This window comes from Amblyraja radiata, chromosome 6 (assembly GCF_010909765.2).
Source record: "Amblyraja radiata isolate CabotCenter1 chromosome 6, sAmbRad1.1.pri, whole genome shotgun sequence".
Classification (NCBI taxonomy): domain Eukaryota; kingdom Metazoa; phylum Chordata; class Chondrichthyes; order Rajiformes; family Rajidae; genus Amblyraja; species Amblyraja radiata.
Genome location: NC_045961.1, coordinates 87443102 through 87454592, shown reverse-complemented (window position 1 = coordinate 87454592; position 11491 = coordinate 87443102). Strand labels below are relative to the sequence as shown.

The following is an 11491-nucleotide window of genomic DNA, read 5'->3' as shown; positions in this document are numbered from 1 at the left end:
TGAATCTTTCAATCGAAAAACGCCCCCAATACTACCACTCACCTACACACGCAATCTGCAGTGGCTAATTACTCTACCAATGTAATAAACATCACAGGGACATCAGCCGAGGTCAGGATTGAACCTCGTTGAGAGGTTCTATCGAATTAACCAGGAGTGCGGCAGGCTTGGCGAAACGAAGCTTTAGAGCAGAATGTTTACATTCATGTGTGTTAAATAGCTGCGGGCCACAGCTGTGACCGACGGCTAATCAGTGGGAGACATCGATAAAACAGTGTCGTTTCCTCAAAACATCCTTGCCCGCCCCATTCCTACCGACGTTTAGAAACTGTGAACAGATCTGAGGAAGGAGATTACATATGGAGTGATGGGATGGGCTTGTCTGGGCAAACCAGCGATTGATATCTTCATCTCTGTTGTCGTGTTATGTGGAAAGATGCGGCCCGGACTGTTGATTTTGATCACTGCCTCGTGGGCGACCTTCACAACAACGCTGCTCTCACTCTCCTCCACCGAGATCTGAAAGAGAAACCGCCGCCTCTTTTAGTTCCACACACGCAGGCACGCTCACCGCCCCCCCCCCCCCGCGCGCTGCTAAATAACAAGAATGTGCAGGGATAAATGCATAAAATGCTGGGAACATTCAGTGGATCACTAGATCTACTCGCTAGAATTTAAGATTGAGAGGGGATCTTATAGAAACTTACAAAATTCTTAAGGGGTTGGACAGACTAGATGCAGGAAGATTGTTCCCGATGTTGGGGAAGTCCAGAACAAGGGGCCACAGTTTAAGGATAAAGGGGAAATCCTATAGGACCGAGATGAGAAAAACATTTTTCGCACAGAGAGTGGTGAATCTCTGGAATTCTCTGCCACAGAAGGTAGTTGAGGCCAGTTCATTGGCTATATTTAAGAGGGAGTTAGATGTGGCCCTTGTGGCTAAAGGGATCAGGGGGTATGGAGAGAGGGCAGGCACAGGATACTGAGCTGAATGATCAGCCATGATCATATTGAATGGCGGTGCAGGCTCGAAGGGCCGAATGGCCCACTCTTGCACTTATTTTCTATGTTTCTATCAGACTGAAGATAGACACAAAATGCTGGAGTACCTTCGCTGTAAACATGCATCTGCAGTTTCTTCCTACACAACAGATAAGACAGTCTAGTGAGAGAACACTAGTAAGTGTGTAGGAAGCAACTGGAGATGCTGGTTTACACCGAAGATAGACACAAAATGCTGGAGTAATCAACGGGACAAGCAGCATCTCTGGAGAGAAGGGATGGATGATGTTTCTGTGAACTGTGAGGAGGATGTAATGAGAATGCAGGGTAACTTGGGCAGGTTGGGTGAGTGGGCAGATGCATGGCAGATGTAGTTTAATGTGGATAAATGTGAGGTTATCCACTTTGGTAGCAAAAACAGAAAGGCAGATTATTATCTAAATGGTGTCAAGTTGGGAAAAGGGGAAGTACAATGAGATTTGGGGTCCTTGTTCATCAGTCACTGAAAGTGAGCATGCAGGTACAGCAGGCATCGAAGAAAGCGAATGGCATGTGGGCCTTCATAACAAGAGGAGTTGAATATAGGAGCAAAGAGGTCCTTCTGCAGACCCTAGTGAGACCACACCTGGAGTATTGTGTGCAGTTTTGGTCCCCTAATTTGAGGAAGGACATTATTGCTGTTGAGGGAGTGCAGCGTAGGTTTACAAGCTTAATTCCCGGGATGGCGGGACTGTCATATGCTGAGAGAATGGAGCAGCTGGGCTTGTATACTCATTTTAGAGTTTAGAAGGATGAGAGGATACTCATTGAAACATATAAGATTATTAAGGGTTTGGACACGCTAGAGGCAGGAAACATGTTCCCGATGTTGGGGGAGTCCAGAACCAGGGGCCACAGTTTAAGAATAAGGGGTAAGCCATTTAGAACGAAGATGAGGAAACACTTTTTCACACAGAGAGTGGTGAGTCTGTGGAATTCTCTGCCTCAGAGGGCGGTGGAGGCCGGTTCTCTGGATACTTTCAAGAGAGAGCTAGATAGGGCTCTTAAAGATAGCGGAGTCAGGGGATATGGGGAGAAGGCAGGAACGGGGTACTGATTGTGGATAATCAGTCATGATCACAGTGAATGGCGGTGCTGGCTCGAAGGGCCAAATGGCCTACTCCTGCACCTATTGTCTATTGTCTATTGTTTCAGAAGATCCCAAACCGAAACATCATCCATTCCTCTCCAGCGATGCTGCCTGTCCCACTGAGATACTCCAGTATTTTGTGTCTGGCACCAGTTAATGCTACAGGTCTGGGATTTATTCTGATAAAGGTCCTTTACCCAAAATATTAACTGTTTCTCTCGCCACAGCTACTGCTTGCCCCGCATTTCTGTTTATATTTCAGAGTTTCAGCGTCTGCGATTTATTTGATAGAGCACACAGTGTGGCCAGTTGGTGGGAACCCTGTGCTCTCCCTAGTGAACTCCAAGACATAGAAACATAGAAACTAGGTGCAGGAGGAGGCCATTCAGACCTTCGTGCCAGCACCGCCATTCATTGTGATCATGGCTGATCATCCCCTATCAATAATCCGTGCCTGCCTTCTCCCCATATCCCTTGACTCCGCTAGCCCCTAGAGCTCTATCTAACTCTCTCTTCAATCCATCCAGTGACTTGGCCTCCACTGCCCTCTGTGGCAGGGAATTCCATAAATTCACAACTCTCTGGTTTTTTCTCACCTCAGTCTTAAATGACCTCCCCTTTATTCTCAGACTGTGGCCCCTGGTTCTGGACTCGCCCAACATTGGGAACATTTTTCCTGCATCTAGCTTGTCCAGTCCTTTTATAATTTTATATGTTTCTTTACGATTACTCCCTCATCCTATTAAACTCCAGTGAATACAAGCCTAGTCTTTTCAATCTTTCCTCATATGACAGTCCCGCCATCCCAGAGATCAATCTCGTGAACCTACGCTGCACTGCTTCAATCCCAAGAATGTCCTTCCTCAAATTAGGAGACCTAAACTGTACACAATACTCCAGATGTAGTCTCACCAGAGCCCTATACAACTGCAGAAGAACCTCTTTACTCCTATACTGAAATCCTCTTGTTATGAAGGCCAACATTCCATTAGCTTTCTTCACTGCCTGCTGTACCTGCACGCCAACTTTCAGTGACCGGTGTACAAGGACACCCAGGTCTCGCTGCACCTCCCCCTTACCTAACCTAACCCCATTGAGATAATAATCTGCCCCCTTGTTTTTGCCGCCAAAGTGGATAACCTCACATTTATCTATATTATACTGCATCTGCCACGCATCTGCCCACTCGCTCAACCTGTCCAGGTCACCCTGCAACCTCCTAACGTGTTTTACAGCAACCACCATCTCCAGATATCACCACACAAGCACACAGCTAACAAGGTTCCTGTGGAAGTGTGACCACTGTTGCAATGTGGGAAATACAACACTTCTGAAAATGGCCACGCATCGAGTGGTAAAGAAGGCATGTGAAATGCATGCCTTCATTTGTTGGGACTCTGTATATAATAGTCAGGAAGTCATGGTGCAACTTTAGAGGTCTCGCTTAAGATGCATTTGGAGTATTGTGCTCAGTTCTGGTCGCCCCAATATAGGAAGGATGTTGAGGAAAGGGTACAGAAGATACTTGATCAGTTTGAATAGCATGCAAAATAATTCTTTTCACTCTACCTCAATGCATGTGACAATAATAAACGTAAATGAAAAACCAAGCACATTTGGGAGATTATCAACATCTACACAGCCAAGGAAGAGTGGGACGAGCTGGTGACACTCAGAGAGGGCTAGCCAATGCTGGATGGGCCACACGGCCTCCTCCTGTGCTCGATCGAGACTCCACACTAAAGGGAGAGAACTCACCGTATGCCAGTTGCCGTCATTGATCTCGGGGCCCCCGCTGATCTTCACCCTGTGGATGTGGTCATTCTTGAACTGAACCTCAATCCTTCCGTTTCGGATAGCAAACAGGAAACAGGCGGAGTTCTCCTGGGTCTCGGCGTAGAATATAACCCCCTCAGAGTCGAACGTTCTGAAGTCAAATTCTGCTGTAAGCCTGCACAACAACATCAAAAAGGCAACAGGTGGCAGCAGTGGTCATAAGCTCTAGGAGCAGAATAAGGCCATTTGGCCCATTAAGTCTTACTCTGCCATTCAATCATGGCTGAACTATCTGTCCCTATCAACCCCATTCTCCTGCCTTACCCCCATAACGCCTGACACCCTTGCTAATCAAAATTTTGCCATTTCCACCTTAAAAATATCCATTGACTTGGCCTCCACAGCCATCTGTGGCAATGAATTCCATAGATTCACCACCACCACCCTCTGACTGAAGAAATTCCTTCTCATCCCCTTTCTAAATGTACGTTCTTTTATTCAGTGGCAATGGCCTCTGATCCTCGACTCTCCTACTAGTGGAAACATCCTCTCCATATCCACTCTATCCAGGCCATTCAGATGGCAGCAATGGTCAATGGCAGTGGTGGTCAAATGGGTGGCAGTGATCAAATGGGCATCAGTCGTCAGATGGGCATCAGTGGTCAAATGGGTGGCAGTGGTCAAATGGGCATCAGTGGTCAGATATCCAGCATTGGTCAAATGGGCAGCGCTTGTCAAATGGGTAGCAGTGGTCAGATGGCAGCAGGCAGGGCACCACTGGAACACACAGAGATAGATCTGCACACCCTCCAGGCCAGCCTTATGCCCCTGTCCCACTTAGGAAACCTGAACGGAAACCTCTGGAGACTTTGCGCCCCACCCAAGGTGTCCGTGCGGTTCCCGGAGGTTGCAGGTGGTTGCCGGAGGTTGCAGGTGGTGGAAGCAGGTAGGGAGACTGACAAAAACCTCTGGGAACCGCATGGAAACCTTGGGTGGGGTGCAAAGTCTCCAGAGGTTTCCGTTCAGGTTTCCTAAGTGGGACAGGGGCATTACCCTCCACCATCACGCACACAATCACCACTTGCTCACTCCTCCTCACTACTGCCCATGGGAGCTTGCTGTGCGTGGGCGGAGGGGGGCGGTCACTATTTCCTACATTTGCAGCAATAACTTCACCGGGAGCGTTTCCGTGGCTAGCGGGAGGTTGGGGATTTCCAGGCAGTGGAAGAAGAGTAAAGCAGTTGGAAGAGCAGCTGCAAATGCAGCCAGCAAGCCCACACTGTGGGTTCCCACACTGACCTCATCGGGCAGCTCAGAACACACAGAACACGAGTGGAGACAAGCCACCCTCAGCCCAAGGTGCTTTGGAAACGGAAGCTGACAGCACAAACTGGAGAGGTTACGAGCAGAGATTCCAACAACAAATTCTAGTCGGGAAGTTTCAGCGTAGAATATAACCCCCTCAGAGTCAATGTCCTGAGGGTCAAAATCTGCTGTAAGGGGCAAGATTACTCCATTCATCTCAACTCACAAAAGGATCCCTGGGTTGATCGCTTCAGGGATAAAGTACTTGTTCTCAGTGAAACTGGCCGATGTTTATACGGTCAGAGATGTTATCACTGGGATACGGGATTCCGAGAGGATGGACAGGGAGAATGTATCTCTGGGCCGGAGGAAGGAGGAGGCTCAGGATCAGGGGCCGGACATTTAGGACAAAGACAAGAAAGACATTTTTCTCCCAGAGGTTGCAAATGTTTGGAACTCTCTCCCCCAGAAACTATGGGAGTCAGTCACCCAGAGTGATCCAGGCTGGGGTAGCTGGGCCAGTGGGTCGTGGACAGGGGGTGGTCATAGGGTTGTGGGTGTCAGGTGAGCCATGGGCTCATCTGAATAGCAGAGAGGGCCTGAGGGGGCTGTTGGCTGACTCAGACTATTTTTTCCATGTACTTCACATTCTTGAGAGTTGTCAGAGCTGCAATCAACCAGGCAAGTGCTCCATCACATGCTTAATCACCTGCAAATTGGAGGAACAACACCTCGTATTTCGCTTGGACAACTTACAACCGAGCAGTATGAAAGTGTTTAAGAAGGAACTGCAGTTGCTGGAAAATCGAAGGTACACAAAAATGCTGGAGAAACTCAGCGGGTGCAACAGCATCTATGGAGCGAAGGAGATAGGCAACGTTTCGGGCCAAACCCTTCTTCAGACTGATAGGGAGTGGGGGGCGGGGAGAAGGAAGGAAAAAGGAGGAGGAGGAGCCCGAGGGCTGAGGTAGCAAGGGGAGGAGACAGCAAGGGTTAACAGAATTGTGAGAAATCAATGTTCATGCCATCAGGATGCAGACTCCCCAAGCGGAATATGAGTTGCTGTTCCTCCAATTTCCGGTGTTGTTCACTCTGGCTGTGGAGGAGGCCCAGGACAGAGAGCGTTGATTTCTCTAATTTCAAGTAGCTCACTGCATCCCCCCCCCCCCCCCCCCCCCCACCCCCCCGTATTCAACCATCCTAGTCATCCTACTAGTTCCACTGTTGGCATCCTTGTATCCCTTTGTTATCACCTCTTCCCCAGTCAACAATTGGCCATTTTCGGCTCCATTCATTCCTTGGTCATCCGTTGCTGGTCCTGCTTTGTTCGGGCCTTTCCTTACCTCAGGTTTTCTACCCTATACTTTCAGTCCAAAGAAGGGTCTGGACCTGAAACGTCACCTATCCTTTTCCCCCCAGAGATGCTGCCTGACCCGCTGAGCTACTCCAGAACTTTGTGCCTCTCCTCTGTGCTATGGAGTGTCAGGAAATAGGCCTGATTATTTGTCTGCATGTTCCCTTATAAAATAGTCTACAGCTCGTAATTTTACAGCAGTTCCTCAAAGCCCTTGTGATGAAGTTGGAGGAAGGCCAGGCAGGAAAGCAAGGATGGAATGTGACCCCTATCCCGTGTCATTTACCGACCTGCTTCAGGACAAGAACATCGCAGTGCCGTCCCTCAGCCACTCCAGCTCCCGCAGGCTCACCTTCCCCTCGCGAGGGACAACAGCAAGGCTGAGGAACACTGCAGCAATGCCTCACCTGCTGTCGGAGGGAATCTTGAACCGGACGTAGACCACCGGGATCCCAGCGAAGAACTCTCCCATGCCAAGCATGTCTGGACTCCTCACCGGCTGGAGGGCAACGCAGGTGGGGATTGCCTGGGAGGTGACAAACCGCCTGTTAACGTAGAAAGTTCCACATGGGAAACCATTTCAAAGGCAACATTCCCCTGTACGGTCCCCACCATTTCCAACATCTCACAGTCAGCTGGCACCCAAGGCAGGCAAGGAAATCCATTGACAATACAAAGAGAGTGTGGCAGGGTGGTGCAGCCGTAGAGCTACTGCTGTATAGCCCCAGAGACCCGGGCGCGATCCTGACTACGGGTGCTGTCTGAGCGGAGTTTGTACGTTCTCCCCGTGACCTGCGTGGGTTTTCTCCGGGATCCCTGGTTTCCTCCCGCACTCCAAAGACATACAGGTTTGTAGGTTGTTTAAGAAGGAACTGCAGATGCTGGAAAATCGGAGGTACACAAAAATGCTGGAGAAACTCAGCGGGTGCAGCAGCATCTATGGAGCGAAGGAATAGGCAACTTTCCTTCCCGAACGTGCTTCCTCGCCCATAGATGCTGCTGCACCCGCTGAGTTTCTCCAGCATTTTTGTGTACCTCATCGGCTTGGCATATTTGTAAATTGTCCCCAGTGCGTGTAGGGTAGGGTAAGTGTCTGGGGATCGCTGGTCGGCGCGGACTCGGTGGGCCGAAAGGCCTGTTTCCACACTGTATCTCTCAATTAAATTAAACTAAACGGCGTAGCCATTAGGCGAGGGTGGGAGGTTTTAATGGAAATGTGCGGGGAATGTTATTTTTTAACACCGAGAGCAGTGGGGACCTGGAAAGAATTGCCAGCATTTGGTAGTGGAGGCAGAAACAATAATGGTGTTAAAATGTATTTAAATTAGCACATGGAAGTGCAGGGAATAGAGGGATTATGCATCCGGCAGATTAAATCAATTTAACTTGGCATTATGAGTGGCACAAACATTGTGGTCCGCAGGGCCCCTCCCTGTGCTGTGCTGTTCTGTTCTATGTACAAGACACAAGGAGCTGCAGATGCTTGTTTAACAAAAAAAGACACGGAGAGCTGGAGTAACCCAGTGGATCAGGCACATCTCTGGAGAATATGGATAGGTGACATTTCAGGTTGGGACTCTTCTTCAGAATTTAAATGGAGGCGGGACAGAGAGATCTGGGGACTCTTGTACAACACAGAGACAGTCAGCATGCAGGTAAGTAGGAAGTCAAAGGGAACATTGGCCTTCACTGCAAGAGGTGGAGAGCAGAATGGTAGGGGAGTTACAAGAGCAAGGGTGGAGCACTGTATCTAAGGAGGAGTAGACATGCATTGGAGGTTGGTCAGAGAAGGCTCACAGGTTGATTCCTAATATGATGAGGTTGCCTTTAGATCGAGCTTGGATAGATGAGGCTTGGATAGAGTGGATGTTGAGAGGGTGTTTCCATTAGAGAGTCTAGAATTAGATGTCATAGCCAGAATTAAACGACATTCTTTTAGGGAGGAGATGAGGAGGAATTCCTTTTGTCAGAGGGTGTTGAATCTGTGGAATTCTTTGCCACAGAAGGCTGTGGAGGGCAAGTCAGTGGATATATTTAAGGCAGAGATAGGTAGATTCTTGGTTAGTATAGGGCGGTCACGGCGGTGCAAGAGTGGTCACGGTGGCGTAGCGGTAGAGTCGCTGCCTTACAGCGAATGCAGCGCCAGAGACCCGGGACCGATCCCGACCATGGGTGCTGTCTGTACGGAGTTTGTACGTGACCTGCATGGGTTTTCTCCGAGATCTTCGGTTTCCTCCCACACGCCAAAGACGTACAGGATTGTAGGTTAATTGGCTTGGTAAATGTAAAAATGGTCCCTTGTGGGAGTAGGATAGTGTTAATGAGTGTGGCTCGCTGGTCGGGGCGGACCCGGTGGGCCGAACGGCCTGTTTCTGCGCTATATCTCCAAACTAAACTAAACTGAAAGGTGTCAGAGGTTATGAGGAGAAGGCAGGAGAATGTGGTGAGGAGAGATATATCAGCCATGATTGAATGGCGAGTAGAATTGATGGGCTGAATGGCCTAATTCTGCTCCTATCCCTTATGAAGAGATTTGAGCAAATTAGCCGAAACTGGGGTGTGTAAGAATGAGCGATGATCTCATTGACACAATGAGATTCTGAGGAGGCTTCAGAAGGTACAATATACTGTATACCGAGAGAATAGATCAGGTAGATACACAGAGTCCTTTGCTCAGTTTGTGGAGTTCAGGAATTTGTACATTCTCCCCGTGACCACATAGGTTTTCTCCGGGTGCTCCGGTTTCCTCCCACACTCCTGGAGTATTGCGTACAGTTTTGGTCTCCTAATCTGAGGAAGGACATTCGTGCCGTAGAGGGAGTACAGAGAAGGTTCACCAGACTGATTCCTGGGATGTCAGGACTTTCATATGAAGAAAGACTGGATAGACACGGCTTGTACTCGCTAGAATTTAGAAGATTGAGGGGGGATCTTATAGAAACTTACAAAATTCTTAAGGGTACACAAAATTGCTGGGGAAACTCAGCGGGTGCAGCAGCATCTATGGAGCGAAGGAAATAGGCGACGTTTCGGGCCGAAACGTCGCCTATTTCCTTCGCTCCATAGATGCTGCTGCACCCGCTGAGTTTCCCCAGCAATTTTGTGTACCTTCGATATTCCAGCATCTGCAGTTCCGTTTTGAACAAAATTCTTAAGGGGTTGGACAGGCTAGATGCAGGAAGATTGTTCCCGATGTTGGGGAAGTCCAGAACAAGGGGTCACAGTTTAAGGATAATGGAGAAATCTTTTGGGACTGAGATGGGAAAAACATTTTTTACACAGAGGGTGGTGAATCTCTGGAATTCTCTGCCACAGAATGTAGTTGAGGCCAGTTCATTGGCTATATTTAAGAGGGAGTTAGATGTGGCCCTTGTGGGTAAAGGGATCAGGGGGTATGGGGAGAAAGCAGGTACAGGATACTGAGTGGATGATCAGCCATGATCATATTGAATGGCGGTGCAGGCTCGAAGGGCCGAATGGCCTACTCCTGCACCTATTTTCTATGTTTCTATGTTTCCACAGACATAAAGGTTGGTAGGTTAATTGGCGTTGGTAAAATTGTATAATTGTCACTAGGGTGGAGGATAGTGCTCGTGACAGCTGGTCAGAGCAAAACTCAGTGGGCTAAAGGGCCTGTTTCCGCACTGTATCTGTAAAATCTAAAGTCTAAATAAAACAAGGAAAAGATTGGATACATAGAGAGGGAAAAAGATACAATGTAAAAAATAAAAAATACAATGACTGTAATTCCTGCCATCATTTTAAATCTCTCACGAGAATTGACTATTTGCTGGAGTGAGCCTCTGGAGTTTAAACTGGGTTGCCAAGGCGGATGGGTACCGTCCTCTGCACCTGTATGCTCTCGATCGGGGTTCGATCCTGACTACGGGTGCTGTCTGTATGGGTATGTATGTTCTCCCTGGGATCACGTCGGCTTTCTCTGGGTGCTCTGGTTTCCTCCCACACTCCAAAGACGTACAGGTTTGTAGGTTAGTGTTTAAGAAGGAACTGCAGATGCTGGAAAATCAAAGGTACACAAAAATGCTGGAGAAACTCAGCGGGTGCAGCAGCATCTATGGAGCGAAGGAAATAGGCAACGTTTCGGGCCGAAACCCTTCTTCAGACTGATGGGGGCTGGGGGGGGCGGGGAGAAGAAAGGGAAAAAGGAAGAGGAGGAACCCGAGGGCTGAGGGAGAGATAGGAAGGGGAGGAGACAGCAAGGGCTAACAAAATTGGGAGAATTCAATGTTCATGCCCCCAGGATGCAGACTCCCCAAGCGGAATATGAGGTGCTGTTCCTCCAATTTCCGGTGTTGCTCGCTCGGGCCATGGAGGAGACCCAGGACAGAGATGTCGGACGGGGAATGGGAGGGGGAGTCGAAGTGCTGAGCCACCGGGAGGTCAGGTTGGTAAATGCGGACCGAGCGGAGGTGTTCGGCGGAATGCCAGGGAATATTTATTCCAAACCATTACCTTATTTCTGTTTATGGGAGCTCGCTGTGAACAAAATGGCAGCCGGACCTCCTGCTCGGCAGAATGACTACAAAAGTGCTTCATTGGTTGTCAGGCATATTGGGGGCAACCCGCTGATTGAGTGTCGCCATGGCAACACCAGTTCTTCCTTTACCTCACAACTCCGTCCATCCGCTGACAACTTCTCCCCTTTCTTGCCGTCACAGAAGCAGGTGAAGCTGCCGGGGTAATTCAAACACTTGTGTGAACACGTGTCCTCCGCACATTCATCGATATCTGTGGAGGAGGAGTCAGGCTTTGACGAAACAGAATTTTTTACCTCAGAGAAGTCTTTGTTGAAAGTAACATGCCGGTAAATAAAGATGAACTCATGGAGCCCACGGCAAATAGCACAGTAGAGTCATAGTCTTACCCCGTGGAAATAGGCCCTTCGGCCCAACTTGCCCTCACCG

General features: G+C 48.9%; 1 protein-coding gene across 1 annotated transcript in view; it reads right to left on the bottom strand.

The window, feature by feature from the left end:
• gas6 (growth arrest specific 6) overlaps window positions 1–11491 on the bottom strand; it is a 72323-nt gene that overhangs the window by 50015 nt on the left and 10817 nt on the right. The window contains exons 3-6 of the mRNA XM_033023444.1: window positions 11194–11315; window positions 6974–7092; window positions 3890–4082; window positions 358–519 (exon numbers count right to left, since the gene is read on the bottom strand). Of these exons, the coding sequence (XP_032879335.1) occupies window positions 358–519; window positions 3890–4082; window positions 6974–7092; window positions 11194–11315 (596 nt within the window). The remainder of the gene's footprint in view (window positions 1–357; window positions 520–3889; window positions 4083–6973; window positions 7093–11193; window positions 11316–11491) is intronic.